General features: G+C 33.6%; 1 protein-coding gene across 3 annotated transcripts in view; it reads right to left on the bottom strand.

The window, feature by feature from the left end:
* Positions 1-324: 324 nt before the first annotated feature.
* Positions 325-26787, bottom strand: part of LOC115874829 (proton-coupled amino acid transporter-like protein CG1139) — a 146639-nt gene continuing 120176 nt past the window's right edge. For all 3 annotated transcript variants that reach the window (XM_030890133.1, XM_030890134.1, XM_030890132.1), the window contains exons 3-5: positions 13378-13521; positions 3554-4372; positions 325-1330 (exon numbers count right to left, since the gene is read on the bottom strand). In XM_030890133.1, the coding sequence (XP_030745993.1) occupies positions 919-1330; positions 3554-4372; positions 13378-13521 (1375 nt within the window). In that variant the 3' untranslated portion in view covers positions 325-918. The remainder of the gene's footprint in view (positions 1331-3553; positions 4373-13377; positions 13522-26787) is intronic.

A 26787-nucleotide genomic window follows, 5' to 3' on the forward strand; every position in this document is an offset into this window, starting at 1 on the left:
AAAAGTGTAATAATATACTGGGTGTTCTATTTAAAATAAGAAAAACACTTTTCGAATGATGCGGCAACACTGTAATGCTGAAAATAATTTAGAAAGACGGAGCAGGTGTCTTTATGTAAAAATCTAAATTTTCAAAAAAATCTATATCTAAATCATCGCCGTAAATCACCCTATATGTTTTGATACTGTTTTATATAAGTGATTTCAGTTAAAAAAAGCTCACCCCACGTCTTAATTAACTACTTTCGAGCCTTCATTGATAAATACTATTTTTAATTTTATACATTAAAATTAATAATAATAATAATAATAGCTCCCGTATATAGAGTTTAACGCCTTGGGAGTAGCAAGGTACAGCTTGCCATGCTAGAGCCGTTCGGTATACAAGGAAGGTAATGTGGCTAATACTACGCTTCAACCGTCTATTATTACTATAGTTATATCTATATTACTATAGTTAATCCCAAGTACTCATTTAAGGCTTACTTAAGGAGTTGATCTAGGTACCCAAACTGTTTTTATTTTATTAAAAATAGTCGGCTGATTAAATGCCGCCTGTAGGATTCAAACTCACAACCTTTAGATTGGTAGACGAGAGTACTGTACTTCTACGGCACCGGACACCCTTAAATTAAAATTAATTTTATAAAAAATCTTGATTTTTCAAACAGAAATCTTGATATTGACTATTCGACGACCATAATTGGGCCACCCTGTACACCGGTACTTTTTGCTTTAATATCAAATCCGTCCGATCTCTCCTAAACGTGCGAGGAGTCGTCAAATCGTCACTTCCTAACGATTTGGATGGAAAAAGAACTTATCCAACGAAAACCCCGAAGCTGCCCCGCTTCTACCGAATCTCCACGACTCCCCGCGATTTCAACCCCGAATAGCGCTCCTATACAGGGTCCTCCCTCAGTACGAATCGATGATCTCGATGATGCTGACGTAGGTGCCGGTCACGAACCCTACCAAGCCGAACAGGATGAGGAACAGGTTCTTGTACAGCCTCCAGTTAAACCTGCCTAGGCCCGGGTTCTCGTAGAACGTGATCAGATCAATGGCTGCTGGGAAGATGAGTCCCAGCATCGATAAGCACACGGCACCGACCAGGGAGATGAAGGCGCCCAGGTTGGGGATGAGGATGGCCAGGATGACGGTGAGGATGACGAGGCAGATCCGGATGGTGTTGTTGGCCAGGGTCTGTTTGTTGGCGCTGAAGTTGTTCTTGACCGCTTTCCAGATGATCTCCATGGGTACGTAGAACTGGAGGGCGTAGGTGAAGAAGATGGCGACGGCGATCATGATTTTTACGGATTGGGCCAGGCTGCAATATTAAAGGAAGACAGTTAATATCTAGGAAGTTTTCAACAAAAGGTAAAAGGTAAGATTTAATGTCTCTTTTTGGATAAAAACAGAGGTTTATCTCGCTTATTTCTAAAGATATAACTATACAGGGCGGTGACAATTTTGATGCTCAACATTGGCATCTCAGAAACTCTCAGCAACGAGAGATAGGAATACGGTTAAATGTTGAACATTTGATTTTACATCTTGATTAGTTTCGGATTTATATAAAAAAAATTAAAATAATACGTTTATTTTAAATGATAATATCATCAGAACTATTGTATCTATTGCAACGTAAGTTGGTAGTTTTATATTTTTGACCTCGGTATGCCATTCGAGATTTCGCACAACAACAGTCAAGTTAAGGTTTTCTTACGGCTGCCATTTTGAAAATTTTTACTATTAGACAGAGCGAAAAAAGTCTATACGGTGGTATCTCATTTTTATTCATTATTATGTAAATTCACTAAAAAAAATGTCAAATATAAATGTCAAATCTGTACGCACAAAAATTGTATAGTAGAGTTCAATACAGGTCAATACAGAACCTCAAATTTTATTGTCAAGAATGCCAGCCCATACGTTCAAAGAATATATTATTTGTGGTCTGATTTCTCTTATTAAATGAGGATTTTTTTTGCATAATAATGTGAATTTTTTCTGTTAAATGTACCAGAATTTGTAAATAAAGATTCATCTTCTTCTTCTTTCAGTGCCTATCCTCAATGGATGTTGGTAATCATGTTGTCCATATAATCCTATTAACATCCGCCCTGAATAAATGTACGGTCGTCATTCCCGTCCTCTTTTATATTTTTCAGCCATGATGTTCGTCGGCGTCCCTGACCTCTTCTACTATCTATTTGGCCCTGCAGTATTAGTTGGATAAGTTGGTATTTATCATTACGCATCACATGCCCATGGTATGCCATTTTTCTCACTTTCACATTATGTATAATTTCTAGTTTCTTTTGCATTCTTTGGATCCAGGTGTTGCTTGTGACATGGTAAGTGTATGAAATCCTGAGCATGCGGCGATAGCACCACATTTCAAAGGCTTTCAAGCGTTTAGATGTAGCATCTGTCAAGGTCCAAGCTTTCACTCCATATGGAAGCGTGGAGAATACGTAGCACCTTAGAACCTGTGTTCTTATGGCAATATTCAGGTGCGTATTGCATAGGATCTTTCCAAGACGCAGTTAAAAACGGTTCTGGCTTTTTTTATGCGGCATCTGATCTCTCGTGAGTGATCCTATTCCTTGTTGAGGCTGCAGCCCAAATACTTGTTACTACATAAAGATTCATCCGTCTATAATATTTTTTTTAGAAAATAGGGGGCTTTTTGAACACTTTCCCGAAACCAATTGCAAAATTCTAATCTTCTCTTGTGATCACCAGTATGCAAAAAAATGTAACTTTGGTACACAATTAAAATTAAAGTTGTGATATTTATGTTTTTTGATAATTTTCCCCACAGAATCACTACTTATACAACACTCGCGACTTATTTTACGACTAGAAGTTTCCAGATTTATTTCAATCTGAGCTGGCACATTAATATCATTAAGCCTTTTAAAATATTGCCCTCTTGTTTTTTAAAGCTAACATCAACTGCTAAATTCCATGAAATCCTTGCGAAAATAGTACGATTAAGCTGTGTCTTAGATTTGTGTCAGGATACAATGTTCTATAACTTGCGCACGCCATATCGCAATTTCTATTATTTTTTAAGTAAACTTCATACATATCTCGTGTTTCCTCACTTGTGAACATATTGTTGACTGTTAATACACTTTACACTATCTACTGTACATTGTTGTATCGAGATTTGACACTTATAGGGCAAACAAAAATTAACTTGCTGTCATATGAAGTGTCAATTGGATTTCCAAGGCAGAGAATTTTTAAAAAATCTAAATTTTTTAGTGAATTTTCATAATAACGAATAAAAATTAAATACCACCGTATAGACTTTTTTTCGTTCTATCTAATAATATAAAAATTCAAAATGGCAGCCATAAGGAAACAAAAATTTGACTGTTGTGCGAAATTTCAAAGGCTTAGAATATTTCTGAAAACGGCATTTAATTTGCCGAGGTGAAAAATATAAACTGTCAACTTAGTTGCAATAGATACAATACTTCTGAAAATATTGTCATTATTTATAAAACCTTCAACTTTTAATAACACAAACACTTACACTTCATCTTGAGGTAAATTCAACGTAACACTGCCTTCAGTTTCATCTCCGTATTTCAAGAAACCGAAGAAACCTGTCGAGGCGTAAAGGACAACGACAAAGAACATTCCGGTGTTAAGAACTCCAGGGCAGCCGATGAAATGATGAGGGTTCTTCATGTTGTTTTCCAACGGCATCACTACACCGATACCTTCCAACGCGAAGATAGCCATTCCGAAGAAAGTAGGCAGCTTGGTCACACTTTCATAAGCCGGCTGCGAGTCAAGGCTTGGCAGATCAGAGAAGATGTAGTAGAAAGTGATTCCCATTCCTGTCGCGACTAGAACGTTAGCCATCATGGACAGAGGCGAAAGATATTTCAGGTTCTTGATGAGGTTAGTGAGAATGAGGAGTGGTAGTAAAGCAGCCATGTATATCCTCAAATCGTAATGCTGTTCTACAATAGTATAGTAGTCGACGACTTGCTTCAAGTTCTTGGCCACGAACATGACGTAGACGCAGCAACAACCGAGCAGGTCGATGACGAGGAACATGTTGATGCTGGCCTTGGCGAACTTGGCCCACGGCTTGAAGGCGGCCGGGCCTTCCGAGAAGGCGACTTCGGCCACTTCGGCGAACCCCAGGCTGGGGACGCGCGTTCTTCGGCTCAGTTCGTGCGCGCTTCTAACTAAGATGTGGACGCAGTAGGTGCAGATGGCGCCGATGGCGAAGGTGCAGATGAGACCGAGGAAGAGGCCGGCGTTGGCGAAGGCGAGCGGCATGGCGAGGATGCCGCTGCCCAGGCTGCCTTTGAGCAGGTGGATTAAGGTATCCCAGTCTCTGAAAATTAAGAAGAAAAAAAAATTAGATGAAGTGAAGATAAGCCCTACAATAGGATTGCCAACCGTCCTCTATTCCAGAGGACAGTCCTCTTTTCTCTCAAGTATTGAAAAAGTCCTCTCTCACCAAATTCACAATATAAAAAATTTCGTCTATCGCCAAAATGCTTAATAAAATTGTTAATTTGGTATAACAATATGTCTCGCTAGTCCCACTCCGTTCGTACGTAAAAGAAATATTTATGTACCTACAAGAAATATTTGTGGAAGCGACGCATTTTTAGCTTTTTTATGTTTACTTATTGTTAGCTTATATTTTGAAATATTTTTTTTAGAAAATTGATTTATTTTTACTTTATTTTACAATTAATTAAGTTTTGAGTGTAAATATTTTTGGGAAAGTAAGAAAGACCATCATAATATTATGGTATAATGTTTACATGACTTTTTCTTGATAACTTCAAAAATTGTTTGGCCTGTGGCACTTTTTTACCCTCTATTTTTTATTTTGAAAGTTGGCAACTCTACCCTACAATGAAGCACATTTTCTTAATTAATCTACAGGGTGGTCCGAACTGTATTCCGGAAACTTCGGTAACATATTTTGCAGATAAAAAGAAGTAAAAAAGTTCGTATAAATGTATGTCCTAAAGTGCTTCGTTTCAATGATACAGGATGTTGAAGTTTCATTTTTCTTTCGATTTTTTTTCAAATAATTTCTGAACTAACGTCAATATTTGGATAAAAAATGGTGTTTGGGTGTTTATTTACATGAAAAATTTGATTTCGGTGTCAATATGTCTCCTACTTGTAGGGGGCGCCACCTAAATGTGTTTTAACTGTTTTAAAGAGTAATAAGTTTTCATCCGTACCTGTATAAAACTACCAAATAAAAATATACATTTCCGCGACTTTTTACGTAAAAAAATGTCTCAATAAAACAGTTTCTGTTGAACTTTTGGCACAAAAAAATTTAAAATTTATGATTTCAGTTTAATAACTATTTAGTCAACATGTTTAATTTATGTCAGTGATGATAGGTATTGATCATTTCGATTCTAAATATCTCGAGAACCATTAGCGATTTACCAAGAGACATTTTTTAAGTAAAAAACGTCGTAAATGTATATTTTTCTACTAAATAGTTTTATACAGGTACGGACGAAAAGTTATTACTCTTCAAACCAGTTAAAAAAGGTGTAGGTGGCGCCCTCTACAAGTAAGAATCATATTGACATCAAAACCAAATTTTTCATGTCAAAAAACTCCCAGACACCAACTTTTATCCAAATATTGACGTTACTTCATAAATTATTTGGAAAAAATCGAAATAAAAAAGAAACTTCTATACACTTTGTATCTCAGAAACTAGGCATTTTAGTACATACATTTATACGAACTTTTTTACTCATTTTTATCTGCAGAATGGGCTGCCGATGTTTCCGGAATACAGTTCGGACCACCCTGTATATTAATATTAACTTAAGCTTTCCATAGATTGTTGATAAAACATAATAGGCTCGGAGTTAGCCTACATATGAATGGAATTATTGCAATACTTTTTGAACTTCGTTTGTTGTTTAATTATCACGAACTTATAAATTTTTTGTTATGCAAAAATTTTTGCATAAAAAAAAATATTTTTTTTTATTTGAACTCATCGACTCAGAAATTGGGAAATTTATTATTATTGTTTCCAATTTTCGGGAGCAGGATCCCGTTTATAGTAATCCCGGGATAAGAACCTATAATCCCGGGATCCTGGGATTGACTCTCAGAATGAGAAATTTAATCTAAGGAAATATTTAATAAAAATGCAGCTACATATAAAAAAAATAAAAAAGAGAAAAGGGCTTTATTAAAATAGAAAAAACAAAGTAACATTCAAGTTCAGTAATTAAAAAATACAATTCTTGTTGCAAAAAAATAAAACAAACACGGAAATATAACTTTTAGATATTGACGTTCTGCTTAATATGAATAAAACATGATCTTGGAAAGACTAAAGTCGAATTATTTGGTATTTAAATTTTTCGAGATTTTCGGGATCCCTGGATTTATTATTGGGATTTCGGGGATAAATATACACCGGGATTTTAAAAGTTACTACGGGTTTTTGCACTAAGTTACCAATGTCAACAAGGACGGACAACAAATCTTAAGATGTTACCATATCGACATGTTTGTAGCATGTTAGTCGACATGTCAATTGGGGAATTTTTATTGTGAACATTTATTGACATTGGGCTAATTTTTTTCAGGATTTGTTGAAGGAACTATTTGAAAAACCATAGTAACTTCGCCGGACAAAATAAACTTTCCAATTGCCCTGTCGGACGAATCAGAATCGTAGATTTCGTGACGAAAACTGTTTTCGAAAAATTTCGCAGAGGAAAAAAGTAGCAGATTCGTCATAATTAAGCAACACAGAAAGTTAAAAATGTATTTCAATAATTCTACTCATATATCATGTGAGATAGCCCTCAAATTATATTTTTAAAGCAACATAAAAAAACGTATGGTAGACTAAAATATGCTTTTTGAAACCCACCTTCTAATGTGTCTTATAAGAAAAGTTTTCAACCAACTGTTTTGCTTTTTGTCCTTTTTCTTGGTAACCATAGAATAATATAATCATAGGTAACATTATTGTTATGCTGTGATAATAATAATATGACAGTGGTAGTCCCTTCCCTATCAGTAGACAGGTTTTACTTATAAAAACAACGAACAGTAGATTAAGTGCATGAAATAAGATGATACCTAACTATTATATATTATGTTATAATTAATTCAATAAACATTATTGACAAGTAGGACTTCTTTCTTTGTTACGTGATTTCTTTATTAGTTAACTATTCTTTTTGTTTCAAAAGTATTAGAGGTGTTTATAAAATGGCAGAAAATTACATGCTATTCAACCTTACTGTCGCTAAAACTGTACAGATATATATTTTTAGGAAACTGTAGTATAGATATAATACGTATATTTTTAGGAAACTGTACGTCGCACAACGGCTCAATGAAACGAAATATGCTGGGAATAACCAAGGGAGTCCGTAAAAGAATAGAGTGGATACGATCAAATACACAGATAATATAGGTCATACACAGAGTCAAATCTCTCAAGTGCAAATGGGCAGGACACCTGGCAAGAAGAACGGACAACAGATGAACCACAAAAATTACAGCATGGTATCCACGAGGAATTAAAAAAGCTAGAAGAAGACCAAACCTGAGATGGGACCATGTAACTTGAGTTAAATAAATATGAGATAATCATAGGGTATGTGTCCTCGAGTCTAAAATTTGGTAATCTAATCAGAAGATATACTTGTAAGCCATTTAACGTACTTTATAGATACGAGCAAACACCATTTAGATGCAATTAACGTTACATAATTGTTGTAGTGATGACGTTTAAGCTCTTGATAATTTCTGTTCAAATAATTATATTGTTTTTTTTTAATATTTAAAAATTGTACTAGATACACTAAACAGTTAGTTTAACATCATAGTATTTTACTTATTGGATAATACATTTTTGCAAAAAAAGTTTTTTTGCATAGATGTCTAATTATGTTATTTGTTATTTAAACTAATTTTTTCTATAGACGTAAGAAGCAAAGGACTAATATAACCTTATAAAACGGGGTGAAAAAAAATGATTTTTTTTTATTTTAATCAGATTTTTTTTATTTTAATCAATTTTCTATTTAAATAAGTCCTAGCCTAAATGGCTAAATCTTTGTAACTCTACCCGATATTGACAATATTAACATTTCTACGGCGCGTGTCGTTTTTCCACATGGGTCACCGATATATTTTATTCTCTAAACTTTGCCGATGCCCCTATTTCCGCAAAAAAATCGGCCGCTTAGATCAAAGGGATTTTTTTGGAAATAGTCATGAGTGATGTCTTAAGTCGGAGAATAAAATTAGTACCATCTAATGTTCAAAGTGCAAAGTACTTATTGCAGAACAAATTGTCGGTAGAAATTTGGAATGAACTAGAAGATAAATTAGAGTAGGCGGAACTTAGCTTGATCAACATTCAGCTGTTTCAAAAAAGGTATAAAACAGCCTTGACTCCAGCTTATCTTTTGACATTCATTAGTCCTCGGGAATAAAAATACTAGCGTGTACCAGCGACTTCGTTCGCGTCGAATTAATCATTTGTAATGGTGATGATAAAGCAAAGCAAGAATTGCCATTACCATACAAACTGGATAAAATTTTCTCACATTTATGTCAGCATGAGAAAAAACAATATGGCGATATTATTATATAACTTGGTAATATTTGAGGGGTAGTTTCATCTCGTTGGAATTTGACTTTAGAAAAATCCGTTTGCCAAAAATAAGCTTTTTACGTCAAGCAGTTTAAGCAGAATCGTGGTTAAGAAATTACCCAACTTTTTGGAACACCCTGTATAATTTTTTAAAAAATTTCAAAATATGTAAAAAAAACAAATAAATTATGCTTGTCCAAGCGTTTTCCCGAAAGACTAACCGTTTTTTAAATAACAAATATTGTAATATTTGAGGGGCGTTTTCACCCTCTTGGAATTTGAGATTCGAGAAACCCCTCCTTATCGAACCCCTACACCCCACAGTCAAACCGTTTGCCAAAAATTAGCTTTAAACGTCAAGCAGTTTAAGCAGAATCGTGATTACTCAATGGTCATATTTTATGAAACGCCCTGTATAAATTTATAAAAAATTTTAAAATATGTAAAACAACAAAATAAAATATACGTGTTTAGGCGTTTTTTCGGAAACTTGACCGTTTTTTAAATAAAAAATATTGTAATATTTGAGGGGTGGTTTCACCCTCTTGGAACTGGAATTTCAAAAAATCCCTTCTTATCGAACCTCTACACCCTAGAATGAACCTGTACACCAAAATTGAGCTTCTTACGTTGAGTGGTTTGAGCAGGATCGTGATTAATCAGTATGTCAGTCACTTAAGGATTTTATATATTAGTATAGATCACCTGACATTAGCAAAAAACCTATAGAAGATATCGCAAATCACTAGAGTTTGCGAATGAAATGTATTCCAATACAGGATTTCTGGCATTTCACAATTTCAAAATAAATCTCTGCCATTTAGAATTATAATGGATTAACACAAAATAACTTTAAAAATCGGTCCAATATATTAATAGATGAGTAGATATTAGGGATATGTGTTGGTTGTAGTTGTAATTGTAAAAGATATTACATATATCAGTTCTAATTATTTTTCGATCTATTAAAGTATTTAAACATTACAACAGCAAGTGTAACTTTGTACTTATTTGATGAACAGATATAGGGTATATTTGACATAGGAATTCTTTTTTATAGCTTTATTAGGAAAAGTTTTTATAATTTTTACAGTTATCTTTCGATTTATCATAAGTTTTTAAAAGTCGATTTTTTTAATTTAAATTCATGATTAAAATAAAAAGAAACCGTTGATTTAAATCATTGCTCCCTGCTATGAACATAGACATAGACATAAATGTACAAAAAAATATGAATGTTTCACAGGATCTTTAATAAGCGATTATTAAAAATATAATAATTTTCACTAATTCCACAAAATAATATAATTTTACGAAAGCGTTTAGAGATATTTAATGATTTTATTACCAGTTTACAAATGAAATTAACCGTAAATACAATTTTGTAGTAAAATTCCATGATTTTTTCTTTCCAACTGCGCTAAATATAATGCTAAAATTGATAAAACCGCATGGAAATGCTCCTGAGTATACCTATACGCAAGTTTTTAATTTGTCTTATCTGACAAGAGTGACAGATGACAGGTAAAGATGCAAGACTAATCTTTCGATTTAACTGACATGTAAAGTGTAAGGTAAAACGTTATGTGTAGATGGGCCTTAATACTCTCTGTATAAACACAGTTTATATCAGGATGTATCTAATGTTTGATTAATATTTTCTCGGTACAAGATAAGGAAACTTAGATATGCGTCATTAGAAGTGTGTTAGCTATACGGCATATGGTAGAAATAGAATAAATAAATAGTCTAACGTGGTACTACTTCGCCGCTTTTTAAATTTATTCCACTACATTGAACTAAAGTTACAGACTACTGAACAAACATAGTGGCTACAAAATCGTTATTGAATGGGGTGTGTCGAAGGTTTGTTCATATACACCTAGAAAATATTAATAATCTATACTGAAATTAATTAAAAATCTAGGAGTTTATATTACAAAAAAAATGTATCTTATTGTACTTAAATTATTTTGTTTTAATAATTTATAGTTGTTATAATTTGAGTTATATTTAACTTTTTTTAAGAATTTCATGCATAACTGATATCTGAAATAATAGATTTGCTTTTGAATGGGCTGTGTTACTTAATGATATATAACATGACATCTTTATATTTTTATACTTATCGATTATCGATATGTGTTCTTTTCCTTCATAGGTTAAAATAATATGTTATAATAAGAAATTATTTATATGTAAGATGGTAGGCTCTATCGTATTTAAAATTTTGTTGTCGAACTTTTATTTTTAGCCTTAACTTTCAATTTCTCCATTCTCTATGGAGAATATCTGACCGATCTAAGATTCGCTGATGGCATAGTCCTAATTGCCAATAGTCCTGAAGAACACAAATTAACGGATTAAATACAGCAAGCAATAAAGTAGGTCTCAAAATAAATTTAGCAAAAACTAGAGTAATGTACAACGAACTGGTAGACAGAAAAAACATTTTACTAAATAACACAACACTGGAAATAGTAAAAGAATATATGTATATATTTGAGGCAACTAATACACAACTCTGGATCTCTGTTACTAGAAATTAACAGAAGAATTAAGTTAGCATGGCGTACTTATGGAAGAAACTCAATCATATTCAAATCTAGAATGCCACTTTATCTAAAGAAGAAAACATTAAACCAATGTGTACTACCAGTCATGACCTATGCATGCGAAACCTGGGGCGCTATTCTGTATAATCGTCGGTATCGGTAAGTTACCGACAGCTATCAGTACGTACGGCCAATGAGCGTCGTGTGGATTGTTGTTGTCATAGTTACCGATCGGTCCTATAGCAGATATCGCAAATTTGTACCGACGACTCTCGGTATCTCTACCGTGAGGTTGACAAGGGCACGGTAGAGATACCGATTTTCGTCGGTACAAATTTGCGATATCTGCCATAGGACCGATCAGTAACTATGACAACAACAATTAACACATTTTTACTATATATAAATACGTATCGAGAGCTGTCGTAACTTACCGATACCGACGATTTTACAGAATAGCGCCCCTGGACGCTTAAAACGGACATTATAAGGAAACTGCACGTCGTACAACGCTCAAGGGAACGAAATATGCTGGGAATAACCAAGAGAGACCGTAAAAGAATAGAGTAGATACGACAAAAGATCTAGGTAATAGATGTCATCCACAGAATCAAATCCCTCAAGTGGCAATGGGCAGGACACATGATAAGAAAGACGGATAACAGATGGATCACATAAATTACACATTCCCACGGGAAATCAAGAAACCTAGAGGAAGACCAAACCTGAGATTAGCAGGGATAACTTGGGCCCACATAGCCAGAATATAGATATGTGAGGGAGGTTACACCATAATTACAAATGGTTGAATAAGCTGAAAATGATGATTTTTTTTAATTTTAATTTTTTACATCTTTACAAATCTAAATATTTTAGATTTGAATGAAGGATACTTAAACCTCAATTACTTTGAAGAACATGGTAACCAAAATTGGTAATATTTAAGTGAAGTAAACCTTAGCTGAAGTTAGTCTGATAATCTGAAGGCCGAAGACCCCACTGCATTAATGCAATCAACGCCCATTGTATCAATGAATGCGCTTCTCGACCATCCGCCCCTTCACTGGGGAATAGGACAGAAACATGACTCTTAAAGATGGGAGATTCTATCGGGAGACCTCTACTCCCAATGAGTTTGGACCAAATAACCCCTCTTTATCACTACCACAAGCCATTCGAGGTGGATAAAATGGATCGAGGAATGTCGACAGATACAACATTCTGTTAAAGACCGCAGGCGGAACAGTAGTTGGAGTATCTAAGGAAAGACCAAGGGCAAGATTAGCCTTTTCCTTGGGTAAATACTCAACCATATTCCAGACAGAATATTCTTCAATGCGTGAAAGAAAATAACAGAAAAGCTTACCGAGCTATGCACATCAATATATGTCAGACTGTACTTAAGGCGCTTATGAACCCAAAAGTATCGTCGAGATTTGTTTGGGAATGCCTGTGTGAACTGGGAGCTCTGGCAGAAGGGAATAAAATTAAATTATTCTGGGTGCCGGGCCACACCTGCATCCAAGGCAACGAAGAAGCCGATAAAGTAGCAAGGCAAGGATCATCGGAACCCTATCCTGGTCGAGAGTCAGTACCGGGAATACCCTAATGTATAACCCGTAGAGCAGTAAAACTCTGGATCAGGGAAAAGCAGTATGTTCACTGGATAAGCAGACAGGGGCACAGGCGTAGCAAGGCCTTCATCCAAGGACCCAAAGACTATCGGATGGTAGATGGGTGAAGCTATTCTGGCAATCCTTGTACAAAATGGAGAGATAACATCGACAGCGATCATGAGCTATGAAATAAGCACTGATTTCATGATGGAGGTGGGAGGCTTATTGTACAGTCAGCTACAAGTAATATCTTTCTTTGAAACGAAAAATCAGATTGAATATCTAATAACACCAATTATTGTAGAGCAGAAAACGCAGCAATGAGAATGTTAAATTTGTGTAGCTTTCCAAAGTGCCAGAAAAAAATAAAGACAAAATCGTTGAAACATTTTTTGAAAGTTTTCGGAACATGGCGTTGCAGGGTTCAGCAAGGGGCAAATTTTGTATCTTTTCTGATTCACGAAACGTTGTACTGTGAATTTTTATATGGGACACCATGTATATATTAAAACAAAATCGGACTAATTAAAGATTATATACTTACGACGTGGGATGATCCACCTTCCTGTGCTGGAACGGATCATAATCTCCAGCTTCCGGGTCCTGCTTCCTGTTGTCAAATAGAGGAACAGTTGATCCATTTGCGGAGGCTGCTTGAACAGGTTCTCCAACTTTGTCCGCTTTATAACTGTAATTTGACAGAGATTAGACAGTACCTAACTTAAAAGACCCGGTTTACACGCACGTATGACTTTGGACATATTTTACTCTTAAAATTTATTTATTTAACTATATTCTTTTGATAAAACCTTATTTTTTAATTGAATATAATATTAATATATTCATTGCACATGTAGATGTAGGATATTGTCTCTGATTATTTGACAGTCAAATAAGTAACATACGATCAAAAAAAAATTGGTCAAGTGCAAGTCGGACTAGCGCACGAAGGGTTCCGTACCATTCATTATACATTAGACACTATATTATTATAAACTTTCTTTTCGATTTAGCTGAAATTTTGAATGCGCGTATAAGTAATTTAAAAAAAATGAAGAAACACATTACTAAAATTGTATTAATCAATAATAAATATGTAAAAAGTAAAAATAAATATGTAAAAATATGTAAAAATTTAAAAAAAAAACGATTAAAAAAAGTTGCCTTGACTAGGATTCGAACCTGCCTTACTACGGCTGCAACGTCATAGCAGCGTAAAGTCCTAACGCTTTAACCACGCGGCCACCGAGGACTTGAAAGATTCTATATAAAATTCTTACTTAAAAGATAATGTTTAGTGAAAGTACTTTTTTATTTATAAACATTTATTTAATTCTAGTTTTACTATTTGTTCTTCTAGCGGCAAGATAGATACATTATCTGTGAAAATTTCAACTGTATAGCAATAACGGTTCATAAGAGTAAGATACACCCTTGTTACAGACGGACGGACAGCGAAGCCTTAGTAATAGGGTGCACGTTTTTACCCACGTACGGAACCCTAAAAAAGTCTCAGAGTGTTTTTTGAAATGATAATCGATGATCATTTTTCTCCAGTCTTCTGTGTCATCAAAAATTGACATACAAACTAGGAAAACTGACTGAAAAAGTGTCCTCGTTTTAGTTAATTTAACTATTTTAAATTGGTATATAATATTTGAGAGAGATACAGTTTGTTCAACAAGAGAGTACCTGACAGTAACTGTTGTTGTCTGTCATTTTAATTCACAGGATAATTAATTTTCCTAACTCGTTGCACAGTCTTTTCAGTTGTTTCAATTTATTTTTCTATTATTTCCATCTATGTTATTGAAGAAAAAGATAGAATATTAACGTGGATTGAAAGAATTGATAATAACTAAACTCTCTTAAAATGTATTTCATTTGACATACTCATTTCGTTGTATAAAAAATTAAATTTTCATTATTAAGAAATTTTATTCTATACATTTTCTATACCTCTGATAGATAAGATTCACGGTACGTCAATTGTTTCAAAGGAGGAAGCCCTTCCTATCATGCTATTTCACCCTCATTGTTTTGTAAGAAGGGTTTGATTCATTCCTGAAAATATTGCCGAATTGCGTGTTGAATTGACGTAAAATTATGGCATTATTGTAAGAACTCCACTGCAAATAGAAAACAACAGTAAAAGAAAGAAACATTGAATGGGTATTTTAAAACAATCTAATAGAGTATTGGTATAAGTGACACAGATACCTTTATTTTTGAAGATATATTTAAAAAAAAATGACAAGCAGACAGTAGTATCGACTGACTAGTGAGAAAGAAAATATAGGAATTAGTGGGGTTGCAGTCATTAAAAAAATTACTTAATAGCTTATAATAATAATAATTACTTAATAATTTTTATGTAGTACCCTGTATATAGTATTATTTTTTTCGAGTTATTCTAAACTAATGTGGATATCAATATTTTGCTTCTGCAAATTCTTCCTGTTTTTATTTTCTTCCTTTACATTTTGTTAATCTGATACACTTTTTTCTGTAGTTTCTGCGCATGGTATTTCTTTTTAAAATGCAATTATTAATAAGTTATAAATTTATACATACAAATTTCCAGGTTAAAATTACAATAACAAATTTATTCATAGTCATTTCCGATGGTTGCTTAAAAAGTTTTATTTGAAATGAAATACGAGTTCAACAAAATGCACGAGTGCTTCTGCATTAATATATAGAATATTCATTGATATATAATTCTATTCAATTAAAGAATTATTGTAATTACTTTTTATGAAGCTTCGAGTAATCATCTGAACGTAATTCACTTTTCTTATTAAACATAATAAACTACTTAGCTTTAGTAGTGTTTACACTCACTACAGTTTGTTTTACTCAAAAGAATATAGTTAAAAAAGTACATTTTACATTACGTTACACAAATTATTTGAAATGTTTTAAATGTGATTGAATATGACAAGCCAAAATGTGGAAAAAGAAATATGCAGACAAATGCTGATGGAGCTAAAGCTTAATCTTTGCAAAAATATATTTACTTACATTAGAGCAGTGTAAACGGGGCCTTAAATATCGAGTTAGGATAGTGGGAGTAAGAGATGATTGAACAAAAATCAATAATATTGAACTAAACCTGAGTTTAGATAGGAATTGTTGGTTTGAAATGAAATTTCATGGAGAGGAATAGAAGTGAAATAAATTAGGCATTGTTCTTATAGTATCGAATTGGAAACACAAAACATATTAGAAAAAATTTATATTTCAAATAAAGGAAAGCATTCGAGAGTATTGTTTTTCAAATCTCAATCTCATACTAATTATACTGAAAAATATGATTTTATCCTTAATTTCTTAGTTATTAAAACGCTGCGAATGTGTATTATTGTTGTGGTGTCTGTTTATATTAGTACGTTTTAAAACAGGGTTCCTCAAACTTACAGCTTCACGTACCCCTATTATAATTCACAGAAAATTCACATTAACAACTAGCACACATCATGTTTGGAAAACCCTGTATTAATACATTGATTTTTTCAATTTAACTTTGTGGGTTGTTCACATTTAACTATATATACGTGAAATATAATTCAGTATACTTAGAATAACTTTATTGTATACCTAATGTTAGAAGAAATTTTAAAAAAATTACTTTTAATAGCTTTGGATGTAAGATTTGTAACATTTTTATGACCACCCTGTGGATCGCAAAAACGACGCCAAAGACGGCTGGGGAATGACAATCGGTGATACTTTTGGCGAGGTCAAGTCCTAGACTTCTTCTTTGTTTCTTAATGGCGCTTACTGCCAGTTGGCCTTAAGAAGGTTATCAATTATTTTTATTATTGAGTAAGAACTTCAGATTACAGTTGAGGGTTGGAACCTTTGGTGTTACACAGCAAAATAAAAACACTAAATCACCACAATACACCAAAACACTTTTACTTTTACACTGGACGCGCGTTTCGCTAACCATGTTAGCATCTTCAGCAGATGATTATAAACTAAAATAACTAACAGTTTATAATCATCTGCTGATGATGCTAACATGGTTAGCGAAACGCGCGTCCAGTGTAAAAGTAAAAGTGTTTTGGTGTATTGTGGTGATTTAGTGTTTTTATTAAGAACTTTAGCAAACATTATTTTTAAATGGTGTAATTGATTTTTTTGTAATATTTTTTCTAATATTTCTATAATTAGTGTTAATTTTTGACAAGTTTAATGTCAATTTTTAAAAAATGACATCCAGAGATTGACCTCGCTAAAATTATCATCCATTTTCATTCCCTAGGCGTCTTTGGCGCCGTTTTTTTTTCGGTCATACGGCAAATTAGGCGAAATTCGTAAAAAAAAAGATAAGTTCAATACAGAAAGCGATTATTAGAAAGGTACATATCAAAAAAATAAGCAAACCTAGGGATGATACAATTTAAATATCAGTTAGGAATACGCAAATTTGTATTATGCTTAGCAAAATATTTATCAGCAAAAAAAACTTTGCAAAAATACTATTTAAATACAATATTGACATTACTTTTGACATTATGTGTGTGATAGTTGTTTAAGACCTAATATAATTGTAATAATTCTTTTCAATCTGACATCATCCACATGACGGTTTGCTTAAGTAAATTTAGTTTGTTCGACAAGCAAGCAGTATTTATGGATTTTGTGAAGTTTAGGTTTATTTAATTTATTATACGTATACTATACGATACGATCCAAAAAAAAACCGGCGGCAAAGACGACTGGGGAATGACAATCGATGATAATATTGGCTAGGTCAAGCCCTACGCGTCATTACTTGGCCCGTACTCTTTGTTATTTTTTAATGGCGCTTACTGCTACTTGGCCTTAAGATGGTTGTAATTTGTTTTTATATTGAGAAAACCGAGTTTTAAATGATGCAGTTTATGAAATTGGAGAAAAATAAATTTTTGGAAATAGACTTGTGCGTCTGGAAACGTTCTATTCTTTTTTAATCTTTTTATAATTAGTATTAATTTTTGACAAGGTTTATGTCAATTTTTAGCCAATGACGTCTAGAGACTGAGCTCGTCAAAATTACTATCATTTATTATTTCCCAGCCGTCTTTGACGCCGTTTTTTTTTCTCGACCATACGGTAGCAATTAGATAGACAGCGGCATAAATTACAAAATATTGTAGATATAATATGAGTCTATAATAAGTGGAAGATTCAATCCCATTTTATTAACGCTAAAAGTTGGTTATATTAAACTGTGGTTAAGTACTTCCTTTATAGCCAGTTGTGTTTTTATCTCATTTTAAAACAGTATGTTGCAATTAACTAAAAAACAAAAGTTAATTTTGTATGTTAGGGTCCCTCTTTATTTACTTATTTTTTTGAATACAGTACCTTGTATTAAATTTGATTTGGAGAAAATCTTTTAAGGTTTAGCTAATGTTCGCTATTAAATATTTCAAATGATATTAGAAGAACAATGCCACCAAATCTTAGATTAAATATATGAAGATATAACAGCCCGACATCATAAATGTTTGAACATTTTGTCCGCATAATTAACACATCTTTTACCAACAAAAACGACTTTGTTTACAGAGCACAGCTTATTCAGTACCAGCCGGTCATCTTTGTGTGATCTTGAGTATCACATCATGGAAATCTCAACGAAGCTCAGAATCCGACTTGTTACACACCATAACATTATTGTTACAATCATCTAGGTAGATCCGCAGATTTCCATGAAAATAATTGCAAGCACAGCTTATTTGGTATCAGCTAGACATCTTCGTTTGTTATATTGAGTATCCGCGTTCATCTAGAATAGACGCATTCAGGTACACATGCCAGCAGTCAGAGTCAAAGTCTTTATTATTTTTTAAACAAAGCTTCAGTGGGGCTCATGCCTCTAAACTTGTTATATAGAGTGTCACAGTATATAGCGAGCTTTAATTTTTAAAGAAAATGTAAACTTAGATTAGGTAATTAGAAATAAAAAATGTATAGAAATGATGTCACCTCGATATATGGAAGAATTATACACTTAGATGCAATAAAAACGCAACAGAGAAAATTTTAGCCAAATTTAAAGTGTTATATTTGTTATTTTTAACCCTATTTTCATGATTCTTTTAGCAAACTGTATATAATTATATCAACTTTAATTCCTAAACTAAGCTTTTTATAAACTTTAGTATTTGGCATATTATACAAGGTTAATCGAAGGTTTTTTATCCTAACTTTAAAACACTCTGTGCAATAATTTCGTCTGTATAAATTTTCCTGAAATATAATTTTACTGTCAGAACCATGACTCCTGAGCATTTTGTTTGTTTATTCATGTCCAAGCTTGCTTTAGTTGAGTTTTAAGAGCGAAACGAACTGATCACCATCAATTTGCAATTTTTTCAATTATCATTACATTTTGATGTAATTTTTTAATATGACGAGATGGTTTTGGTGACCATTGTCGTAACGTCACATTATGCTGTATTGGATACTCTATAGTAATTTAAAAAAAAACGTTAAGGACTAACGATACAGTCCTGGTTTTAATAAACATTCATAACGATAAGAGAACTAACGATATTAAAGAAAATATCTGTCAAGTATACAAACAGAAAAAAAATTGTAAAAAATACCCTAAAATTTTGTATTGCCTCCCTTGGCTGCTACAATTGCCTGTATACGTCCGTTCATAGTATCATTGAGGCTGCACATGGCACATACCATATTGCGTTATGCTTTCCCATGCATTCTTCTTTAAGGACCAAGCGAAGTTCATTTAATCAAGATGGTACTGCTTCGCGACCTCTAAACTTCCTGCCAAGCATTTCCCAAACGTTGAACATGATAGGCAGTTCATAGTAGTATATAGTTCACAATAATCACCAAAGCCGCCTTGTCATATTGAAAAATAACTTCAAAAATAAATGATAATTGAAAAAATTGCAAATTGTTGGTGGCAAGTTCATTTCACTCCTAAAAATTAACCAAGGCATGTATTGACACGATCTAAAAAATAAAATACTCAGGAGACATGGTTCTGACCGTAAAATTAAATTTTAGGGAAATTTACACACGAAATTATTGCATAGGGTGTTTTAAAGTTAAGGTAAAAAACAACCCCTCGTTTAACCCTGTATAATATGCCAAATACTAAAGTTTATAAAAAACTGAGTTTACGAATTGGCATAATGAAGAAAGTTGGCATAATTATATAGAGCTTGCTAAAAAATTCATGAAAATAGAGCTAAAAATAACAAAAATATAACACTTTAAATTTGACCTTTTTTGACCTTTTTTTGCATCTGAGTGTATATAGTTTGCATCACACAAGCCAATATTTTTAACAGAGTAATTTTTCTTAGTGAATTTTTAATCTATCTCAAAGCGGAAACTATCGCCCAAATCAAATTTCACCTAATCCAATAAGTAAAAAATGTTCCATATGTAGGTACGCATATTTCCATGCAAATAATCGTAAGTCGACAGGCTGGTTATGAAAAAACTGCGATTTCGAGTATCGTCGATAAACGCTGATTCGTTAATAGACGAAGATCGATATTCGCGCCTGCGCTATAAAAAAAAGCGTTTGGTTTTTGGTTAGGTTGTAGCTGTATCTTTTCTATATTTAATCAAAGAAAAAAGGGACATATGCTGATGGAGAATGGAATTGAAGTGCAAAAAAAGGGCTAGGGCTAACAAAAATACTGAATCTTAGACGCTATTACAAAAAAAGTATGATCTGATTTTTTTTTCGTTTAATTTTTTTTTAGTTTAAACAAATAATATAATATATAGTAATAAAATAAAATTTGTGCAGTTGTACCGTAGACGCTCCAAAGGGAGAGAGAATTCCCGCAGCTCCCACTCAGCAGCATAACCTAGCTAGGCCTAGCTATGCCGCCGCAACAGCACACAACCACGAGGGCCGTACTTCTTATGAGGGCTCCGAAAACTAGACTTGATTGCCAATATTGATTGACTAAACTTATCAACAAAATATTATCAAAACAACACTATGACAACCATGTATAAACGCTTTGGCATCGTCGTATCTGCGCATGACGCAACGTATGGCAGACATCGTAAGAGAGGGGTGGGTAACCGACGTTGGTGACGTCAACGGTGTGCTAGGACTGTTAGATCAGACGAACACTGTCTCTAGCGATGGAAAATTAGTTATTATTACTTATGCAATTAGTTGGGAAACAGACTATTTGGCGTAACGAATGAGTTTTGACTTTATTTACACAAATAGATGTTTTCCAACAAAACTTTTTTTTAATTTTGACCAACTGACAATGTTAAGTATTTTATTTTACTATGAATGCCATCTAAAATACATTTTAACATTTGCTACAAAAGATTTTTAAAATGACAACAAATTTACTTGTCGCCATATTACGTAATTTTTAGCTATGCCTAATAGGTATAACGAAATTTTAAGTTTATGCTATATTTTTTTTTAATTGTAATAAATAACCTAACAAATTTCTTCTTTTTTATTTGTGTCAATGTAATGTCAAAATTAGGAAAAAATATTTTTATAATTATTCTGGTTTAGTAGTAGACTAAAGCTTGATTTTCATGCATCCGTTATCCGACGACATTAATTTTATTGGTTGAATTTAAAGATTTCGATTGGTAAGAAAATTACGCAGTTTTTAAATTTATTGCACTTTCATGCCTCCGTTTATCGGATATACGATTTCGCTGTTTACCTTTATTTCTATTAAGGTTAGATTAAATTTGTGATCATAGTATCAACGGATAACGGATGTATGAAAATCAATATATAGGATCCTATATCTCCTACGCGAAGCAAAGGGCTTCAGTGAAAGCTCTCCATCTGGTTCTGTTTTTGGCAGTTGTTTTGCTTCCTTCCATGTTGACCCTACTTGTTGAAGCTCATCCAGTATGGAACGTCTCCATCTTTGAGCAGGTCGTCCTTGCTTTCTTTTTCCTTGGGGATTCCACTCCAACGCTGATCTCGCTATATTACTATCAGGTTTCCGCAAAGTGTGACCTATCCAACCCCATTTTCTTTTGCGGATTTCAATGCCTACTTCTTGTTGGTTTGTAAGATGAAGCAGGTCGATGTTACGTATAGTGTCTAGCCAAAAGATTTTAAGTATTTTCCGCAAGCAGCGATTGATAAATACCAGTGGACGGTTGATGGATATTTTTGTCACTCTCCATGTCTCGCAGCCATATAATAAAACTGGTATGACGTTGTAATTGAATATTCTTAATTTTGTTTGTATGGAGAGTTGACGGGAGGTCCAAACTGATTTTAGTTGGCCAAAGGCTCGCTGCGCCTTCCTGATCCTGCTGACAATATCCGCGTCTGCGCCACCGTTTGCTGTTACAATACTTCCCAGGTAAGTAAACTCTTTTACATTCTCGACATGTTTGATTCCTACATTGAATGGAGTGTTGTTGTTTGTGTTAATGCGCATTGACTTTGTTTTGTCGATGTTTATGCTTAATCCTACTTTCTCTGCTTCTGTTTTTAGACGTCTGAGCATCACTTCCATGTCTTTGAAGGATTGCGTTGTGAGACAGATATCATCAGCATAATCAAGATCCGTCAGGTGCGATGTCAGAGTCCATTGTACTCCCCTAATATTTGCTGTGGCTTTAGTCAAAACGCTGTCGAGCACGATATTAAATAGAAGCGGCGATAATGTGCAACCCTGCTTTACTCCTGTCCCTAAGTTAAAACTGTCGCTGGTTCTACCGTTGTGCAGCACATTGCATTCTGTGTTTCTGTAGAGTTCCTTGATTATATTGATTAGTTCCAATCCAAATCAAACACCTTTTTCTTTTAGAGTTTTCCATACCATCGCATGGGGGATACTGTCAAAAGCTTTGACGAAATGTATGAATAATAAGAATAAAGGTGACCTAAATTCTATTGACTGCTCTATGATAATGCGCAATGTGTTAATATGGTCAATGCACGAGTGGTTCGGTCGGAAACCAGCTTGGTTCTCTCTGAGAGTTTAGAGAGGTCTCTCTATAGGAGTTTAATCTTAAATGAACTATAGAGGATATTATCTTTTGAATGGTGTTTAACAAAACAATACCTCTCCAGTTGTCACAGTTAGTGATATCTCCTTTTTTAGGGAGTTTAATAATGAGACCCTGTTTCCATTCATCTGGGATGATGTTAGATACCCAAGCTCTTGTAATTAGAGGATGCAGTATGTCTGCTGCTGTGCTAGTATATGCTTTGAGGAGGTCTGCAGGGACGCTGTTTGGGCCGGCTGCTTTATTGTTCTTAAGTGTTTTAATAGCTTTTTGTATTTCTGTTTTCGTTGGCGTGTCGCAGTTGATAGGCATTTCGATTGTTGGCTCCGGTTCCTCGTTGTCGAAATTTTGTTCACTTATTGGTCCAAGCAGGTTGCTGAAGTGTTCTTTCCATCTGTCAAGCTGTTCTTCAGAGGATGTTAGTGGTCTGCCGTCTTTGCTTTTAATAACTGTATTGAAGTTACTACGTTGTCCACTCAGGTGTTTTGTTATTTTGTACAGTTCCCTCATATTGCGTTGTTCTGCGGCTTTTTGTGCCTCGTTTGCTAGTTGTTCATGCCAAGCTCGTTTGTCCTTTCTGGCTAATCTCTTAACTGCTCTATTCGATACTTGATATTGTTGTCGTAAAGTAGTTTTGGTCTCGTGAGTTCAACTCACGAAACTCATGAAAATCAAGCTTAACACTAATTTACCATGATCACAGAAAACATAGTATATGTCATCTGTGATTGTGGTACGTCCTTATTATTCTGGATATGTTTCTACCTTAGAGAACAATAGTATTTGATTTCTGACAATACACACCTTGAAAAAAATAATCAGGAAAATAAAAACTGGTAGAAATATATTTGATATCAATTAAACTTTTAGTTACGTAATCGAGGGCGAGATTTTTAAATTCATTGTTGCCAACCATGGACATATTCAGTGCCGTGCTGACTAACTGGAATTTGAAAATTAAAATTTTTTCGCGCTGGTGATTCAGGTGGTAGCTCTGCTGTAAAAAATGTCAAGTTGCCGCATTTATTTATGTATTTTCGGACATTGTTATTCTTATTTGACACTTTAGTTTTGTATTACGAGTTTTTGGTTTAAATAAATAGTGTTGTGATACTTCAAGCTTTAGCTACTCATAGCGGTAAAAATTCATCGCAATGTAAATCATAGCTGTTTATATATTTATAGTTAATTTATTTTTGTTTCCTAAAATATTTTGATTAAAAGAAAATATTTAAAAGTGGGCGACGCTGTGCCGGTCAAGCTTAATCACGTGACTAAAAGTTTATTTGGTATGAACTGTAGATATTTAGTCCTTTGTGATGTTCTAAGCAGTAATGCAGATCTTAATATTTTTTTGATTATCGTGGTTATGAGTACAAACTCTTTCTATCCAGATTTCTAAATATTTATTACTTTTTATACTCTCCACTTTCCATATTTTGTATGATTATATTCGATATAGTCACATTATGTTCATTTGGTGACTATTATTAATCTAGTCTAAATAAAATATATTTTTAATTCAAATTTGTCATATTGACATGGAACATGGAGATGATCTAGGATACATTGTATTTAAAATTACAATCTTTGTAAATCTCCATAATTCCCGTAGTGTTCTTCTCTAGTTCTTTGCGAAATCAAAATTGTGTACAAACTACTATTAACTTCTTCAAGATTTCTGTTTTCTTTTGTTACAAGTGTCAATCTTACGAGACAAATATGTCAGTTACGAGACAAATGTGTCTCATAAGATCGATGGTTCGATAATCTAAGTATAGTTTATTGTATCTATTTTCCAAGTAATTATATAAAAAGTTGTCAGTAACTACTCTTTAGATATTTTTTTACTTGTGCAGATGATATAGAAGAAGTTCGATCAACAGCTATCTGCAGCGATTCATAATGTGGAAGGTGTGTGTATTGCATTACTGAATTTTAGTATTTTAGTATGTATATGTTATCGTTTTTAAAAACATTTTTCAAGGTCACTTCGCAATACAAAATTCTAGTATTATATGTATATTATCCATGTCTTGGTTCTTTTTTTTCTCAATATTAAGAGGCCGTCCTGTGCTGGAAACACTGCGACCTGTAAGGCCTGTTGTGTTTGTCCCCTTTCTATGTATGCACCCACTTTCCTATTCCTGTACCCTGCACGAACTTATGCTCCGATTCTAGACTTGTTTTCACATATAGAAAGTGTCGCTTGCAACCAACCTCTGTGCTCCGCTGTTTCAAGATCTTTAACGCAGAGTCTGCAGCAAAGAAGTCCTTGATAGAGGTTGAGCTGTCTCTTTAGTTTTCCTAACATATCCTCAAAAATTACTAATCAGATCAGCGTTTCTTTCAAGGCTGTAGACAATGTTTCAATTTTCAATTGAAAGTAAGCTACACAACTACGATGCTTTGGATAGTTATACCACTGTTATGTTATCAACTATACACTAAACCTGAGCATCTTAAGTTTTTATCCAATTTATACAGAAGCGATTTAAGTGTCAAAAACCAATTTTCCGGTAGATTATGTCACAAAGACTCCTGTATTGGTGTCCTTTAAAAAAGATTTTCAAGATGTTGGACCGTTAATACTGGAAATATTATCATTGTTCTGAATAAAAACAGTTTCACTAAATTTTCATTTCTAGTAGTAGACAACTTTAATCTCTGTCCATTGATTAACTTTTATGTTTTTGTCTATTGACTAATTTTAATATTATATTGTCTCTCTATATCGGAGAATATCTGTCTTTATTCATTATTCGGAACTTCTTGGAAAATGCACTACATTTTATGCATTTTTTCTAATATCATCATCATAATTTTCAAATTATTCGACCATTTACAATTAAGATATAGCCTTCCTCATATATTTAGATACTTTCTTTGTAGTTGGGCTCACTTTTGTCTGTTGTTGGCTATCCAGGTCCAAGTTTTCCCTGCTAATTTTCTAATATCATGGTCCCATCTCAAGTACGGTCTTCTTCTAGGTCTCTTAATCCTCACGGGTACCATGCTATAATTTTTGTGGTCCATCTGCTGTCCGTGCTTGCCAGGTATCCTGTCCATTGCCACTTGGGGGATTTGATTCTGTGGATGACATCTATTACCTGGGTCTTTGTCGTATCCACTCTATTCTCTTAAGGTATCTCTTGGTTATTCCCAGCAGATTTCGTTTCATTGAGCATTGTGCAACCTGCAGTTTCCTTTTTTTGCTAAAATATCGACTATATTTTCACTCACGTCTAAATATTTTAAAAATTCTTAAACTGACGTACTAAAATAAAACAAATGCTCTAGAGTAGAGGTGTCAAACTTGTGAAACATATTATCTTTAATTATTCTTTTAAAATGAAAGGTTAGGTTATTATCTACTTGTTAATGTGTGGTCTACGTGAATATTTGGCACATCTGCTCTAGATGAGTTAAATTTAATTATTATTAATTAATTTATATTTTCTATGTAAAGACAGTGTTCAATAATCAATTCACAAACCCGAAAAAGTCGGTCACCCATTTCTGTTATGATGTCTTTGAAAAAGACTAAACAAACTAACGCCATATTTTTGTTATATTAGTAACAACTATAGACAGTGCGGTAGAGTGGAACCAGTACGTGCCTGCATCTTACAGCTCACTTCACTCTATTCCGAACAAACATCAATATGAAGGAAATCTTAAAAAAACTTAAAGCCCAAGACAAATACAAAGAAAACGCCATGCCACGAAGCAATGATCAAGAATTCTTGAGAAATCAAGAAATGATATAGCAATTGTGCAAGGCTTCTTTTTTTCGTATTTCGAAGTTTACTCTAAGATCAGGTACGTAAAAGTTCCACCGTTTATTAAAATATAAGAAAATTAAGCACCCTAACAATAATACTAATTCGTATGCCAGCAGATATACATGGTTCTTTCAAAATAACAATATAAATTAAACAAATTATTAACA

Source organism: Sitophilus oryzae, unplaced genomic scaffold, assembly GCF_002938485.1.
Source record: "Sitophilus oryzae breed Bouriz unplaced genomic scaffold, Soryzae_2.0 scaffold_1297_pilon_pilon, whole genome shotgun sequence".
In the NCBI taxonomy this organism is placed as follows: Eukaryota; Metazoa; Arthropoda; class Insecta; order Coleoptera; family Curculionidae; genus Sitophilus; species Sitophilus oryzae.